This window comes from Homarus americanus, unplaced genomic scaffold, assembly GCF_018991925.1.
Source record: "Homarus americanus isolate GMGI-L3 unplaced genomic scaffold, GMGI_Hamer_2.0 scaffold6317, whole genome shotgun sequence".
Taxonomy (NCBI): Eukaryota; Metazoa; Arthropoda; class Malacostraca; order Decapoda; family Nephropidae; genus Homarus; species Homarus americanus.
The window spans coordinates 21,060,991-21,080,064 of NW_024730668.1; the positions used below are offsets into that span (position 1 = coordinate 21,060,991).

The 19,074-nt window shown below is 42.0% G+C and overlaps 1 protein-coding gene across 1 annotated transcript in view; it reads right to left on the reverse strand.

The window, feature by feature from the left end:
* Positions 1-10,270, reverse strand: part of LOC121867124 (adenylate cyclase type 3-like) — a 61,776-nt gene extending 51,506 nt beyond the window's left edge. The window contains 2 exon segments of the mRNA XM_042366879.1: positions 3,716-3,834; positions 10,058-10,270. Of these exon segments, the coding sequence (XP_042222813.1) occupies positions 3,716-3,834; positions 10,058-10,270 (332 nt within the window).
* Positions 10,271-19,074: the final 8,804 nt, after the last annotated feature.

A 19,074-nucleotide genomic window follows, 5' to 3' on the forward strand; every position in this document is an offset into this window, starting at 1 on the left:
TGACGCAAGTTTCTTCCAGCTCAACATAAGAATGTTCACTACTCGCCGTATGAACCCTTGTTTCTCCACGTAAGAATCTTAATAGTTCCAGGTAAGAGGCTTCGCTTTTCGCCAGTAAGACCTTCCCTTTGCTCGACATAGTGTCTGTGTGTTTGTCCTCAGTGCAAGTGGTGAGTAAGAAGAGAAGGTAAAGTTTCTTGAGTCTGTGTGTAGGAAGTTATCTAATAGTGAAGGACAAGTTTAAGGTAAGTCACTGCTCTGGAAGTTCATTAATGAGTGATCCAATGTGTAAAGGAGAAGCGCTTTTATGATATCTTTCCTTATTACGAGTCCTTACACAACTTACACAAGGCTACAAAGTACAGATAGGAGGAGCTGTATAAAAGGTTTGTCTTCTCGTAACAACAAAAACTTATACCTAATAGTTGTGTCATATCTCAACCCTTGATGGTGTGTGTGTGTGTGTGTGTGTGTGTGTGTGTGTGTGTGTGTGTGTGTGTGTGTATGTGTGTGTGTCAACAAATTATGACGTGTTTGGCTGATGGATGAGGCGGCGTCGTCAGCTGGGTCGCAGTGTGACAATACTGAATAATTTCCATGCAGCCAAAGCCAATGACGAGTATTGGTGAAGTGGTATTCAACATCAAGATACACACACACACACACACACACACACACACACACACACACACACACACACACACACACACACACACACATACATATGGTTACATTTTCCACTCATTCTATATTTGTGATTGGAATAGAAATCTCTCCTGGAAAAAATAAAAAATAAAAAAATAAAACCAGCTACTTTATATGACCGACGAGCAGCCTGAGGAACTCGTGTGTGTTTTATTGTGTATATGGGCGTGTTTGTATACCTTCATGCGTATGTATGTATGTATGTATGTATGTATGTATGTATGTATGTATGTATGTATGTATGTCTCTGTGCGTGTGTATGTCTCTGTGCGTGTGTATATTGCGTGTATGATGGAGGGACACAAACGGTCGTATTATCATAATTTTAAAGTAAGAGAAAAAATATTCAGTGTTAACCCAGCGCTTCGGCCACCAGTTCTAACAACAACACTACATGCCACCACCACCACCTGCCACCATCACCTGGTAACGTAACCTGCCACCATCACCTGCCACCATCACCTGGTAACGTAACCTGCCACCATCACCTGGTAACGTAACCTGCCAGCACCACCTGCCACCGTCACCTGCCACCAGCAACTGCTATCATCACCACCTGCCCCCATCAACTACCACCACCCACCTACCTCCACCCACCACCACCACCCACCTGCCATCACCACCTGCCCCCATCAACTACCACCACCCACCACCACCACCCACCACCACCACCCACCCACTCCACCCACCCTACCTCCACCACCCACCTCCCACCACCCGCCTACCTCCACCACCCCTATCAACTACCACCACCCCCACCTCCACCACCCACCACCACCACCTGCTACCACCATCTAGCACAAAACACGAAGAAAAATGAGGCAAAAAATATCAAAAGGAAGAGTCTTGTAAAACTGATAATAACCTTAACTGAGACAACAGGACAATAACACAGTACATATTTTGTTATTGTGACATGACAGGTGATGAAGACTGATATATGTAAAGATTATATTATTATGGTTGGAGAGAGAGAGAGAGAGAGAGAGAGAGAGAGAGAGAGAGAGAGAGAGAGAGAGAGAGAGAGAGAGAGAGAGAGAGAGAGAGAGAGGCAGCCAGGTTAAGCAAGGTGGTAATTGCAGTAGGGTCAATAGTGGATTTCATGTATATTAGCTTCGTGAATGATGGGCGGAAAAACAGCTCTGGCGACGCTTTACACACACACACACACGCGCGCGGGTATCACATCCTAGAATTGGAGGCAGGAGGGTGGTGGCTGGCTTGCAACACCCCCCCCTCCTCCCCCTCCCACCACCTCTATTGTTCTTGTGTCTGACAATGAAAGGACAATGAACTGCGACGCTCTCAGACACGAGATATTACACCGCCCGATATTGTCTCCTTCTGAGCTTTAACTTCCCATTAGTACCAGGACGTGTAAGTGTAGTGAGTCAGTGAACAGCAACAGCCGCCGTTCAAGTGAGTGGTTTCAATTTATGTGTTCCCGCCGTCAAAGTGATGGTCAGTGCAGGCAGATGGGAGAACATACTGAAGAGGAAGGTAACAAACAACCAGGCGTTCTTCATTGCTCGTGCTGGCATTGGTTAAACTAGTTGTGCTCTTTTAACACAGTACCAAGGCTAACAAGAGGCGACGATACATTTGGTGGGTACAATGGCTGGCGTATGAGATTGCTTATTTAACATCCTTGGTCTTGTTACTATAGCGAGGGTAGTTCTGCCCATTCTGTTAATTTTACCACGATGTAAACAAACAGTGGTGCCACATCTCACTAACCATGCTAGACACTGTACCAGTTATAAATGGAAGCGACTGAAAGTGCGTCTAGTATTCACTAGTCTGGTCAAATTGCAACAGTAAAATAAAAATGGTGTTAATATATACGAATTCCCAGCTGAGGCCTCAACTCAGACACCCGCAATGCAGACACCTCAAGCAGATAAATGCACACATTATTGAATGAATGAATAAATAAACACCTGAGTGAATGGACAAGTAAGTTGAATAAATGAATGAATAAATGAATGAATGAATGAATGAATGATATGAATGAATGAATGAATGAATGATATGAATGAATGAATGAATGAATGAATGAATGATATGAATGAATGAATGAATTAATAAATGAATGAATGAATAAGTTGACCACTGACTTTACTTTAGGAAGGTTGTGTCAAGTTAGCTTCTGGGATTCATGTTATCTTGTGTTAGCTGGGAACAGTTCTATCCTTCACGAGACAGAGGGCTGAGCTGGAGCCGGTGGAGGTAGGAGTGAAGAAGAGTAAAAACAACTGGACGGTAATAAAGATAAATATAAGGTGGACATTGAGGGTAAGAAAACCTTTATAGTTGGTGATTGGCGGAAAAGGTACTTAGATCGTGCCTTCTGTAACAAGGACAAGACTAGCATCTGTGGTTGGCCCATTCACTGTCACCCAGTATGTGAATTTATCTAAATCTTGCACTGTAAACGAGATCACTTGAACACACCACCCTGAAACTTGTGACTGATGCGGCTCTCACGTTTTAGAAGTCAGACGCTGTTCGTGTAGAAGTATTTATAAGTTAACCAAGGCGGATAAAACAGCAGGACTGGAGCAAGAAACATAAATCTTCTGCCAGAGTGTGTCCCATATTTCACGCTGTGTGGCCTCACAGTTTACCCGAACATTACCTGAAGCTTGTCGAGGATATATTGCTATCCTTCCTGTTGTTCTTTCTCTCCCCTGACCAGGTTCATGGCTTAGCCCTGTCGCTGTGTCGTATTTCTCTGTCAATTTTTGTTTCCTTCCTCTTGGTTTTCCACTAGACTGAGACACACACACTCACTTACTGACACAGTTTAGGTATTAGTTACTGTTTCAGTGTGTGACAGATTGATAGACTGGAACCAATAAAAATGTCATCGGAAAACAACCCAGACAGACTAATGACTTCTTGTTAATCTTCCTCAACAATCACCAAGTTCAATAGAGCTCGAGTCCTTCCCTGAACCACCTCTTTCCCGAACCCCCCTTCACCTCCCCTCACTCAATACAACACTCACCTGACGTTCTCGTGGCGGCTCATATAGATCTTCTTGAACTGACCATCACCACCACTACCCAGGTCCTGACGCATGGTCTCCGCCACGTGTTTGGGCAGCACCGACAACAAGAGCCGCTCCTGCAACATACGAGGTTACATGACATAATTTTCATCGTATATATATAAAAAAAAAAGAGCTCTTATTGAGGAGCTATTTCATGAGGTCAGAGTTTATGAACCCTTAAGACACACCTCTTAATAGTGCTGAAGATTTTACTTAAAGGTTCAAAGTTAGCAAAATAGAGGATCAAGGTCTTCACACAAACAGAATCCAAAAATAGTCTCATGAGAAGAATGAACCCATGAATAATAATGCCTTAAACTAAAATAAACAACAACAACAACAACAACAGCAATCAGATGGAATCAAAAGTGAAAAAAGAAAACATCCAAAGAAATAAATAAATATTTCCTGTGAGGGAAGGAAAATGTAAGAGCTGTCAAGAGGAAAAAAAAAAAGAAAAAAAAAAGAAAAAATGAAATATAAATAAGTCGTAGTTCAGTAGAAGCAAAAAACAACCCCAACTGTCTGGACAAATATATAACAGACTAAATAAAACACATAAAGAAAACAAGAAAATAATTATAAAACACACAAAAAATTAGAGGGTATAAATATGGCGACCTATAAAGAGATTCAAAAAAAAAAAAATCGCATCAAAATATAAAAATATCAAACACTCAAGACCTAATAAATGTCAACAAAGAATGCACTTGTTGAGACCAGGTTTATATACAGGTGACAACAGAGGCTCATAATACTGTACACCTTCTCTGAGTGAGTGGGTAATAACAGGTGTGCCATGGTCAATTTAACACCTGTATACGTATAACACGATTGCAGGTATGAAGGTTTGTGATTGTGATATTTTTCTTAGGTCTTTGTCTGTGTTATTCTTCGTTCATGAGTTTTCCCCTCTCTCTCTCTCTCTCTCTCTCTCTCTCTCTCTTTATTTCTTTCATAGTCCCGTCTTTTCTCTTCCTCCTTTACAATTCTTCCTCTTCCTCTTCTTTTTACTCTTTTAATATCTCTCTTCTTCCTCCTTCACAATTCTTCCTCTTCCTCTTTTCTTTTAATATCCATCTTCTTCCTCCTTTCTCTTCCTCTTCCTCTATAATTCTTCCTCTTTCTAGTCTTCTTTCTCTTTAAATATCCCTCTTCTTCTTCCTCCTCCTCTAATATTCCTCTTCCACATCTTATATCCCTCCTCCTCTTCTTCCTCTTTTAATACCCCTCTTCTCCCTCTTCTAATATTCCTCTTCCTCTTCTTATATTTCTCTCCCCTTCCTCTTCTTCCTCCTCCTCCTCGGTCTCTTCCTTCCTTCTCCAATTTTTCCTCCGACACGAAACATTAGCCATCCTTTGTGTGTGTAGTCAGGTGTGTGTAGTCAGGTGTGTGTGTGTGTGTGTGTGTGTGTGTGTGTGTGTGTGTGTGTGTGTGTGTGTGAAAAACAGATCTACACATAGCACTCCAGGTACAATAATTCCCAACAGGTGTAATAAAGGCTGTACCCCTAAAAGAATTCCTTATATATTCATTATTTACGTTTATATTAACATTTAGGTTACAATTATTTACATATCGTCCCTGTATTATAAAATCACTTCCTTAATAGGTAAAGTGCAAGTTACTTTAAAATCTCCTTTAACTTGCTTGCTGTCAGTAGGAGGCGAGACAATACAACTACAGAAGGTAGAGTCTAAGTGGAATTTCAAAGCCATTTTACTCTCATCGCTTATATGACCCGAGTTTAAAATTCGTTTTCAATTCATCAGTCGTAAGAGAGAAAACTGAAAACATGACTTTCTGAGAATTTTTGTCTAGATCTAATTAATTTTCATTTTAGTGTGAAAAAAATATAAGGGTGATGAATTGAGGTCTTCCATTGCCGAGTTACAGGACATTTACCGAGTTATAGAACATTCAAATATATATAACTCGGCCACGTAAAATCTGTTTCATGATATTAGATTCATATTAGAGGGGCATTAAGTAACGTCTCCCTCAGGTGATGTAATTGTGGATTGATATTAAGCAACATTTTTATTTATTTTTAATTTACTACGACAGAGACTAACGTTAAGTGGTTTCAGGTTATAAAGGTTGTGTGTGTGTGTGTGTGTGTGTGTGTGTGTGTGTGGTCTACATACGTGTATTAATGTAATATCCATGACCAATTATACTTTAATAAGCTACAGGTATTAAAAACTCGCTAACTTGTCTTTTGGTATTAACCTACCTCATGGGAAACAACAATAACATATTTTTTTCAATGCTAACACACACACACACACACACACACACACACACACACACACACCGCTCAATGCCATAATAATAATAATAATTGCCCTGTATTAAGTATTTTTGTTGGAGATTTTTTAAAGCAGCTTAATTAAACAAAAATAAATAAAAAAATAAATAATTGTGTACGATTGTGTTTATAATTTTCGAGATATGTGATAAATTTAATGACAAACAGACAAACATACGGACAGACAGACAGACAGACAGACAGACAGACAGATAAGCAAACACAGAAATACAGATGGCAGAGAGAGAGAGAGAGAGAGAGAGAGAGAGAGAGAGAGAGAGAGAGAGAGAGAGAGAGAGTCCTCCTGTATCAGTGTCAGGAAGAAGCAAGTACCTGGTAGCAGGCGTGGGTGGCAGGCGTGGGTGGCAGGCATGGGTGGCAGGCGTGGGTGTTGAGTGACAGTGCTCAGGCGGACTTGAACTAACTAAGGTTCACCAAGTATCTCACTGTATGAGAAGCGATTATGATACATCAACGAGACTTTGCAGGGTAATATAAGAGTGTTTACAGAGTTCGTCGAAGAAGTTACATTATTAAAACATCGATATGTACTCCAGTATTTCCAGCATATAACTGTATTCTTCACTGTATTCTTCACTGTATTCTTCACTGTATACACTCGTGATGTTCTGTTTACCATGAGCACCGCAAGTCTTAGGAAAATGACAAAGCTTGGTATAGAAAATAATAGAGTAGATACCGATGTTTTGGATGATTAACTTCACCACAACAAAGTGTCCCGTTTGAGTTATGTCTACAATAGCAGCTTATCAGGGAAATGACCAATAATATACGTGTCGAGATTATATTATATAACACAAACCTGACTACTCTTACTCCATAATGACTAAGGTTAAAGGGTATAGTGTGTTGTTGTTTTAGATATTTATAATAATAATTTACATATAAAGTCACAGTCATATTAGCACAGCAGTTAGTGATGACGTTCTCCCTCTCCTCCTCCCTTCCCTTCATACCCCTTCCTTTCCCCATCTCCCATTCCTTTCATCCCTCTACCCCCACTACTTTTCCTCTCCCTCACTCCTCACCCGTATCCCTCTCTCTCTCTCTCTCCCTCATACAATCCATCTCCTCTCATACGCCTCCCCCCCCCAGACTTCAGGTACGGCAATATATCATCTACTGGGATACGATTATAAGTCTTATGTGGACCCTGACAGCTGCTGGTGATGAGGTTAGGTTAGGTAATTACTGTCTGTTGGACTCAGGAGAACGTGAAACAAATACTTTGATTATTGATGCAAAAGATACGCAAGAGACGCAAAAAAATCAGACTCAATTATCAAACCGTGTTAGAGTGTTGTTGATGTTGTCAGTAGGATGAAAGTGACAGACAGACAGACAGACAAGAACAGATAGAGGGAGAATTAGACAGACAGGCAAGACAGACAAACAGACAGAGATGGAACAGCAGTGGTTCATTAGCAGACGATCAATGCCACCATCCATATCTTCTTAGTTCAGGTGTGTGTTAATCTCGTTACCCACTAATGACATTTACCTGTGGACCCCAAGTGGCCAGGTAGCTTGTGATAGCTTGTTAATCCGGCCACCAAGATGCAGGAAAACCAACATATATTAATTTAGGGTTATAAACGTGTTATGATTGGTCGTTCCCTCTCATTACTTCCGGATGAAATGATAGGTTCTGATTTCCTACTGTGAGTTAAAGTGAGGTTCTGATTTCCTGATTTCCTCTATTCGCAGACATTAGATTCAGAATAAATATTAATATCACCAATAATAATGTGATAAAGCTCTGTGTGTGTGTGTGTGTGTGTGTCTGTGTGTGTGTCTGTGTGTGTGTGTGTGTGTCTGTGTGTGTGTGTGGTGGAGAAACAAAACAGTGACGTCCTAATAGGGAGTGGCCAGTACATGTTATTTTCCCTCGTGTTATCATCAGCAGGACTTGGCCAGGGCGCCGTCTTTCGCATCAACAAGTGGTTCATATGCCACAGTTGACGACAGATTGGAGGCCATAGATAAAGGCCATAGGTTGGAGGCCACAGTTGGAGGCCATAGGTTAGAGGACACAGTTAGAGGCCATCAGTGGAAACAACTGGGTCACACCTCTCCCTCCCTCCCTCCCCAGCACGCACAAACTCCTCTCAAACGGGCTTCAATAGTCGTCCCGCCTTCACTTAATGAACCACTGCTACTCCCCTCCTCTTCCCTCACCTCCTCTCCTTTCCCCTTCCCTTTACCTCCTCTTCCCTTCCAGCTCTTCGCCTTCCCTCCCCCTCTCCCTCCCCTTCCCTCCTTTCCTCCCCCTCTCTCTCCTTCCAGCCCCCTCCTTCCCTTTCCCTTCCCTCCCCTCCTCCCACGTCCCTTTAACCCTACAACACTCCTCTCAACATGGAATTCTTAACCCCTCCTCCTCCTCCTTCTCCTCTCCTGAACATCCTAACTTAACCATCATGTTATTTTCATCTGTTCAGGTACCGTACTTCAATTGCCAGGGTCTATAGGTACGAGTTCAATAAGTCTTCAAGTTTCTAAATAAATAATAACTTTTAATAATTGGTAAATGGATTAGCTGAAGATTAAACACCCGAGGTTAGGTTAGGTTTTAAGTTAGGTTAGGTTTGATTATCCATAGGGCGCTTAATCTAATGGTAAAATAAACTAGGGAGACTATACTTCACCTTATCTGCTTTGAATATTATAACAATGTATCATGTTTCCAGGACCACCAGGAAGATCAGACGTCAAATAAACACCGCGACTAAGACCTCGATAATAAGTGTATTGTGAGATGATTTTCCTTCGCTGAAGTTCATTAAGGGGAACTTGTAACTAACTTAATTTCGTCCCAATTACCTGTCTTGTGTGTGTGTGTGTGTGTGTGTGTGTTAGGGCGGGGAGCGGCAGAAACACATCTTCAAAACTAACCTAACCTAACCTAACCTAACCTAACCTAACCTAACCTAACCCACCCTCTTCCCCTCATCATCAGACCACTACAAGCAAAGACAGGCAGCTAAACTCTACTTGTTATGGTCTAGTTAACACACACACACACACACACACGCGCACACACACACACACACAGAGGTAAGGCTCCCGGATATTGTCAGTTTCAACAGAATGGAAGATCTCATTGAAGAACCACAAAGGAAGTAATCACCATATAGATTAGTTCTTATAATTCAGAGATGAAAATATTCTAGGTGAGCCAGTTAGAAGGTATTACTCGAAGGTATTACTCGGAGGTGCATAAAAAATCGATACAACAAACAGACCTAATCATCTCCTCCTAGTAGTGTGCCGGGAAGGAAGTTTGGGACAAGGAGAACGGGTGTAAATCTTTAATATAACTTGGTATTCGTAATTACATCTCGACCTTGTTTGAGTCTCATGTTAATTTCTGGGTGTAATTGTGTCTTGAGGTAATTCTAACTCTATCTTTATACCGGAAGTTGAGAGAGGTATTGCAGATGAATTTCTCAGCTCCAGGAAGTTGAAGGTAATTTTTAGTATACGAGTGTAAGGGAATCCAGAATATAAGCCATGGATAGGTCGATGATGTTCGTGTATGTAGTAAGGAAACGAATTAAAAAGACAAAACTTGAACAAAAATATTCATGAAAAAATATCCCCCAAAGAAAAAAAAAATGAAAAAAAAAATGAAAAAGGAAATAATAAAGTAAAAACAAAATGTCACCTCTACTTCAGGGTGAGAGTTAAGGCGTTGTCTCTCGGTGGTCTTTGATTCTTCGTGGAGTTACTGAAGACAAAGATTTTAGTCATGACTTTAATATTTTTAGGTCGTTTTATATCGTTGAGCTAATTCTTTACGTATTAAAATATACCTAACTGTACTGAGGTGAGCAAACTCTTGGACAACTTTCTGGACGTCTTGAGGATTAAAACACGTTGACTTCTCTGTATTATTTCTAGGATGCTGTAACAACGGGGCAGACGCAGTGATCACCGGAACACCTTGTCACGAATCTACTCATACAGTGATCATCAGATAGTCGCCTTGATTAAAGACTTTGACTCCACCAATCGAAAACCTTTGTGGATGGATCCTAATTAAACTTGATTGTCCACCGAAGTTAATGCCACCTTGAGAATCCGACCCGACAACTCGACCACCGCCACTGTTCTCTGCAATGCCTCGGTAAGGATGTGTGATCGCTCCAGCCATCTTCATATTTAATCTTGCCGCCATCTTGCTCCTCATCCCAAAACGCCTTTCACCTGTAGTCAATGGAAAACTTTTTAAGCTCATCAGACTCCGTACCTTCTGTCAGCGATCCACAGTAACTTGACCTCTGAGGCACACACGAATAGATCAACCAACTCCACATTACCCTCGCCCCTGCCTCCCCTACATCACCATCTACGGAAATGTTCTTGAATACTGTATGTGGAACACTTTTCTAACCTCGAGAGTCATCAGTCTGAAGGTAAACATAGACAAGGACACCTATTCCTCGTCACCCAATGATCGCTACATCAGGACTCGTGCTAAGCTTCTCGTCTACAACACCGTCGTCGATCCTGTATGACTGTGACCGGGTGAGATACGGGAACCAGAGGAAGGGCCTGGAGCGATACCACCCAACGAGGTCTTTGAAGGATTCCCAACGAGATCTTTGAAGGATTCCCCGTATCAAGTGGGAGGAGGGTCACACTCAAGACCCCTTTTCTCCTCATCCATGTAAACACTACCACCATCCACGAGGTGATGGTTCGTGTCAGGCTGAGGAAGCGTCTCAAAGGTAACATGAAGAGGTGCAATATCATACACGGACACCTGAGAAGAACAGCTACTGGGCAGACGAAGGTGGTGCTGCCTCCTGAGTCTTAATCTTCAGGAGAGAGGAGACGAGTGGAGAGGGGAGGGGGGAGGAGAGAGAGGGGAGGGGGAGAGGAGAGGGGAGAGAGTAACACACACTCACCTGGCCTTCAATAAACCAATAATTGTAATTTTTCTCTCTTAATTACACAGCATAGTCTCTCACCCCTCACCTGGCCCTTATCCTCTCAAGGTCGATACTCTCCCCTCACTCTTACCCTTTTCTTCCTCCCTTACCTCTCCTTCCCCTCACTCTTTCCCCTTTTTCCACTACACCTCAATTTTCTTTTACTACCATCTTTCCTTTCCCATACTGTTCCTCCCCCCCCCCACACTTCTTCCCTCGTCACCTTTCCCCTCCCAGCTCCTACCTCCCCTCAGAAACCTTTGAATTGAAAAAAAAGAGGGTAAAAATATGATATTTCTATACGCTTCTTCTGAGGGGTCGCCACACCTGCCTCCCCTCTTTCCCCTCCCAATTTATTCCTTCATCTACGCTCCTTTCCCCTCTCTCTCTCCCTACCACCACTCACCTCCCCTCGGCGACCTTTGAAGTGACAGGTGAGGGGAGGGCAGAGAGTAGTATATCTCTCACCTGATTCCCCTTTTACCCCCTCACTTTCTCCCTTATCCTTCACCCACTTACCCCTCTCTTTCTCTCTCTCTCTCTATCCCCTACCACTCATACACTCATCCTTCACCACTACCCCTCACCCCTCTCCACTACCACCCCTCATCCCTCTCTCTCCGTCATCACTTACCCCTCTCCAACACCACCCCTTACCCCTCTCCAATACCACCACTTACCCCTCTCCAACACCACCCCTTACCCCTCTCCAATACCACCACTTACCCCTCTCCAACACCACTCTTCACCCCTCTCCACCACCGCTTACCCCTCTCCACGGACACACCCTCTCCCTTTCACCCCTCAATCTTCCTCTATTGTCTCACTTCCCCTCTCGCCGGCCTTGGAGGAGGGCAGGAAAGGCTTCAGTACCTGGCGTCTGTATAGTGTTGCCACCTTCCCTCTCATTAAGGTGTTACAGGTTTGCTATACAGGGCAACAGGTATATAGCACGTGGAGGGAGGCGTATAGCATAAGAGAGCAGATGTATAGCAGTAGATAGCAGATGTGTAGCAATAAATGGTAAATATACAACACTATGAAACAACAGCCGCATAGCACTTTTCAGTATGTGTACAGGAAAAGGGTGTTGATGTATAGCACAAGAGGATAATTGCACAGCACCAGGAAGTAAAGTGCATAGATCTAGATAATACAAGTATAGCATTAGACAAAAAATGTAAGAGTACTGAGCAGAAGTTGTATAGCACTTTGCGGTAGGTGTAGAGCACTAGAAGTGGCTCTATACTACTAGTCGGTGTATAGCAAAATATGTAATGCTATACTGTACATGGTAGAAGACGTATAGCAGGATGTGTCCGGTAGTAGTATAGCAAGAAGTACTATCGTAATGTATAGCAGGTGGTGAATTATGTACATGGCGAAGGAAAGAGAAAATAAATGATGATGATGATGATGATGATGTTGATGATGATGATGGTGATGATGATGATGATGATGATGATCTGAAAAACTTTATCGGGTGGACAGATGGATGAATGGATGAATGGAGACTCACGATGCCTCCTGCCGATAAAATAATGCCTCTAGACACGATAATAAGAGGAAGTTAAACTCAATTCTGGCTGACGTCTTTATTATACCGAGAATTACATAAGCTAATATCTTCAGTCAGTCGTATAAAAAAAAAATAAATAAATAAAAAAATAAAAAAAATAAGGTAGCCTCCGTTAGGTTTCCGGACGAAGCTGGCTGGTATCCGGACAGTCGGTTCTCTCAATGGTACAAGACCACTTTAACCTCCAGTCATAATGTGTATTTTGGATGGGGAAACTCACCACGTATAAATCATGTCGGATAAAGTTATGTTACATGTGTTCTTTTGACCTTCCTATAGGACTTGTCTTGGTCAGGAAGTGTTAGATGTTGTTTGAGAATGTTTAGATTAACTTTGGTTGTATGTGGTTGTTAGTCTGTCTGTGTCGTTGTGTTTTAATGTAGGGTTACAGTCTGGTGTGTGTTCCAGAGGTGTCTATTCTGAGTATTTACCAATCTTATGTCAGTATTGTTTGTAGTATTTGTTCTATCATATATATTTTTTTTCTCGGTAACTGGACTAATACACAATAGTCGCCATCTTTTCGGGTGTCAATAATGGTGGTGACTGGAAGAGATCGCAGGGTCATTAGCTGGTGTGATGATGATTACTAATGAACCAACACAACCAACACAACCACTCAACCACACACTCCCTGATCTATAACCCGGAAGTGTAGGCCGTGGTTTGAATCAGGTTTGGGGTAATTATAGTGTATCAAATAAATTGCAATTATAATTATTTTTTCTCCAAAACTTCAGTTACAATCTCTATTTTTTCTATTTCGAAAGGTATATTACAATCGCAATTAACCAAAATTATGTAATTAGTTATTCAGTTTCAATTACAATTAGTCCAGGCTAAGTATTAATGGCTATTGTTGACCTGTGGCCGACAAATCAATGAATGCCTCGACCTGACATGACCTGACCGTGACCCCGGGAGTGATGGCTGTATCCTTAGTCAACTCTGTGTGTGTGTGTGTGTGTGTGTGTGTGTGTGTGTGTGTGTGTGTGTGTGTGTAAGCCGGTCACGTAGATGCAACCCTTATTTATGTTCCTCCTGCATCATCAGTATATACCATAACGTAACCCTGATTTAGTCTTCACACCAGGTAACATTAGAAGATATCCAAAGTATATATATTTTAACGCCAGCTACATGACCCCTTACCACTGCTCTACTACTGAAGAACGTTACACAACTTTGTAGATTGAAAGAAAAAGTTGTAAATATGAAAATAAAAAAGACGAGAAAACAATATTTAATAAACAGGAAGCATAATTAACATTAGTGTCCAACAAAAGCGACTAGTGCCCAGGAACCTCTTGTAGGATAGTCCTGATGTTCGGCTCTATCAAGGATTTTTACTCTGATAAAACGCAGGTATTCTCATTAACCTTTCTTCTTATGTTCATCAGTGTAATACGACAGTTCTTACCTGGCGTCACCAAACAAAGCATTCAGCTAATATGGTTAATTCTTGACTACCCAATCAACAACTGCTATCACTCTAACTACCTAAGCAACAGCTGCTATAAACTTATATAATGGTTGCCCTTCCTGTAACGAGGAAGGCCGGCCCAAAGGCCACCTAGGCGTGAATTTGTTTAAGGTGTAGAAGCTGTCGCCAACACAACAACCACACCCTGAGTTTACGAACTGCATGACCCAGTGTCAAGGAATAGTCCGAGAAGACTCGCCAACTGCATTGACGAGCTATTACCCCGGAACACGATCCGCAAATCGATTAACATCCTGGTCCCCAATTACTGCTGGGTAGACAGAGGCAAATGACGTAAATAAACTTGTCCATAGTTTCACCGAACTCAGGGATCGAACCCGAGTCATCTCGCTTGCGTGGCGAACATGCTGACCATTACACCACAGGTAGCCACACAACAATCACCTTGACTACCTAAACAACAACGGTTACCACCTATCATTCCCGGGAACAAGGAAATTATACACTGTTTACATCTTAGTATCTACAGTACTCTACGTTAAGACTAAGCCGTTTGTTTCAACTGACGGTACAAGACCCGCCCCCCTTTTGCAGTTCCTTGCACCTCATTGGCTCATTAATAATATTCGATTAGTATTGTTATATCGCTAAATAGATCCATATATAACCGTTAATGATACCCCGTTCTGGCTTATTTTAATGCTGAATTGAATATATGTAAAGATGTAACGGCTTGATAACATTATGTAAATGGAAAAACGTTTGAAAAAATGATATTTACCATCCAAGTCACAAATAAATCACGCTTTCAGAGAACACATTCACCACGACTTCTTCTGTTTTCACTAATTATTATATATATCAGGACAAATAACAACCAAACATATACAACAACAAATAAAGGAATATTAACAAAATAATTTATCATTACCTTTTCATGTTTAAAGCGATTTTCACAAACAATTTTCATATTCCCAACTAAGTTAACCTAACCTAACTGCGTGGCGAGGCGTGGTGGCTGGGTAAGTCGTTTTCAGTGACACGACTGCCACGCCAGCTTTACAGAGGCGTGGGTTTTTAATGACACTGTAATTACCAAATTGTTGTTAGTGCAATTATCCTCGAGAGAGAGACCTACGTTTCTTTTTGACAGAGGATAGGGTCGATGGCTTCCTCCCTCACCGTCTACCTGGCTGACATCTGTTATTAACTTTTCTCAAAGGATCACAAACCACACACAAGGTCTCCTGGGTCGTCCCTACCACTCTCATCAACCAATCCCTAATCCCCGACTCTCATTGAAGCTTCATCCCGCCTCCTCTTCCTCTATTACCACCACTATCACCACCCGTCGTTATCAGTGGTGGAGGCTCCCTGGGTTGGTGCTTGGGTCAAAGAAACGAGAGAGAGAGAGAGAGAGGGAGAGAGAGAGAGTCTGAAGGTTGGTATGAATGGGGGAAAGGAAATACGAAACAGAAAAGGAAGAAGCAGAAGATAAGAAAGTAAGAGGGAGGGGGTAGGGGAGGGACAGTGCAATGTAGACAGGTGGGGGACAATAAAGGTGAGGAGTGAGGGAAGGAAGAGGGGGAAGGAGGGAGGAGGAGGAGATGAAAGAAGGCGGTGGTAAGGAGGCGAGGCAAGATGTTAATGCTAAGGAGATGAGACAAGAGGGTAGGGAGGTGAGGGAGTGAGGGAAGGGAGAGGAGCCAAGGGATAGATGACGATACCTAGGTGAGGAGGGGGGTGGAGAGAGGGTGGAGCAGGGTTGGGGGAGGTGTGGGTTGGGGTAGGGGTCATTACCAGGTCACCCGTCAGTCACTGTCAGTCGAGGCATCAATTAACCGACCCAAAACTGACAGATATGAGAGTGAAGGGCTAAGGGGGGAGAGGGGAGAAGGGGCGGGGGAGGGGGTGGAGAGGAGAGGACAGGTGAGAAGGGGGAGGAGGGAAATGGAGAAGGAAAAGAAGAAGGGAACAGTGAAAGTGATAAGCAAAGAAGATGAGGAGGAGGAGGAGAAGAGGTGAGGTAACTAGTAAAAAAAATAGTACCCACGTCCACAGACACACGTGGTCCTGGGAGAAGAAATATCTGGAGACCTCGGGAGGGGAGAGGGTGTATATTGGAGGGTATTATGGCACTCAAAAAATACTTACTGATCTATACTTCTCCACTTAGCATAATTATTTATTTTACACTAACAGCTAACCACTCACTTGAACGACTCACTGCAGTATGAAGTTCGATGGCTAAACATATCCACCTCACCCACCCCCCCCCAAAAAAAAAAATAAATAAAAATAAAATAAAAATAGAAATAAGATGAAAAATTTATCTACACATAATACTTGAATGACACTTGAGAGAATCAACACTAGACTGATGACCCTTGACCTAGGTGGTAAGTAGAGCCTTGATGGAACACTAGAGCTACAGATGAAAGGTAGGAACACCAATAGGGGGACACTCTTTGAGGCTCCGTCCACAGAGATAAAAATTACAAAGAAATGTTTTACGTTGTTTATAGTTTTATGTATAATTCTACATAAAATTCCCTCAAAGTGATCTTATTACTGACCCGATATCACTAGTAACTACTACACCGTCACCCACCACAGTCACCCACTACCGTCACCCACCACAGTCACCCTCCACCGTCACCTTCCACTCCCTCCCTCCACCGTCACCCTCCACTCCCTCCACCGTCACCCTCCACTCCCTCCTTCCACCGTCACCCTCCACTCCCCACCCGTCTCACTCTTCACCCTCACCCTCCAAAATAAGGTTGATTAAGGTCTAGAAGGAGAAGGACATCAATAAAACCTAACCTAACCTAACCATGGGGGGGGGGGGCAATGACGGTGGTGATGGACGGAACAATGGTTAACTTCCCTCTCCCATTAATTAAGGTTAGGTAGAGACGTAAGGCAAGTTAAGGTCGACGTAGTTTAATTGGAAGATGTTATAGAGGTAAAATTCTCAACACAGGAGAAGACCAGGTAATGAGTGTAATACTATATTAAATTGCTATGTTAGTGAGTAATGATGGAATAAAATACGGGGCCATTTTGACTATATAGCGCTATACGGGATGCATGGAACACACGGGAACACGGAACACATAGGAGACAGAACACACGAGACATAAGGAACACACGAGACACACGGAACACACGAGAGAAACGGAACACAAGGGAAACACTGATCACATGGAACACACGAGACACACGGAACAAACACTCTAAATTATAACGAAAAAGGAAAAATAAAACTTATTAGAATCTTGGGGAGAGAATTTTAAACACAAAATAAACACCTTAACTACAGCAGGAAAACTTAGGAACAGTGGGGGGGGGAAAAAACTTGTAAGACAAAGCCAATTAAAAGTTTTGACTAAGTGAAGACAAACACCTTTTTATTTTCGTTAAGTTTTCGTGAATTATTGTTTTAAGTATATGGGTGCGCGTAGTTCCCGAGGAGGTGAACTATAATGAAGAAGGGATTTCATAATAAAATAACTTTCATATCATTCACAATTCTTTATTTTTATTTAACATTCATTTGATTATAACTGTTATGTATTTATTCATTCATTCACCATTTACCCACCTTCAGGCTTCACAGAATTCATATGCTCATAACGTACCCAACCAATCCTAACCTAACGCTAACCTGTCCTCTCTAATGTTAGGTTATGTTAGGTTAGGTTTGGTTAGGTTGGGTGAAATGCCTGATTACAAGGTCTGATTAATTCTTGCCATCTAGGAGACTATAAGAACAGGTAATATTATTTAGTCAATCACAAAGAAAACTTAGACTCAAGCAAGAAAATGAAGGTAATTTATTTAATGTAAACTTTGGTATTTCGACCAAAACTCCACTCAAAACAACAGCACTACAGACCACCATTAGAGGTATTCATTAATGAGAGTGGCAGTCATTAACACAAGCAGGGGGAAGTGCTCTACCATACTTACCCCCAACTTTCGTCACCCTAAATGCTTGACTTAATCTAAAACACTAAAAGAATTACTGAAACAGCATTAGAATTATCCTGAGACTTTTCGCCATCTGAACCCTCCCCTCATCCAACCCCTCCCCACCCCATCACCCAACCCCACCCCCCAAAAAAATAATTGTGGCCAGTGAATGTGGAATAAATGGTTGAGTTAGATTCTAGAGTATTTTATTTTTATTTTTCTCGAATTTTTGCTTAAGATGACCATTTTATGAGGATTTTTACATTATCATCGACAATTATTGATAGGATGAACCTCTTGATGTTATTGGAACGTGTTGATCTTAGCTTATAATCCATCATTGCCCCTAACACGTGACCAGACTCCTACAATAATTCATACAGAAATATTTTTATACCTATATAAAATAATCCTTACCGTATAACGTCAGATCTCTACCATTTATGAGTTAAAACACGAAAAATAAACCAGAGATAAGAATTATAATTGTCCTTTATTGGATGATAGGTAACCTGGTTTAATTACCCTTTACCTGTACAAAAACTACTCGTAAAAATGATCACTAAAAATGCAACAATGAATAACAATTTTTCTCAAATTAAACCAAAAATCTTGTTTCACGAAGAAGTAATTAATTCCGGTGTTAAATTACCTACCAAATTAATTTAGAAAGGTAGTACAAAAAAAAAGCCTTGGGATATTGTAATTAAACTTTAACCGGTTTCAGGTCAAATGGTGATTAGTCTGAATAGATTCTAGGATAGCCTGAGTCACATCCTCACTACACCTGCCTCACGCCCTCACCACACCTGCCTTACACCCTCACTACACCTGCCTCACACCCTTACTACACCTGCCTTACACCCTCACTACACCTGCCTCACGCCCTCACCACACCTGCCTTACACCCTCACTACACCTGCCTCACACCCTTACTACACCTGCCTTACACCCTCACTACACCTGCCTCACGCCCTCACCACACCTGCCTCACACCCTCACCACACCTGACCTGTCACACACCTGCCCACTCCTGCCTGCCTCAC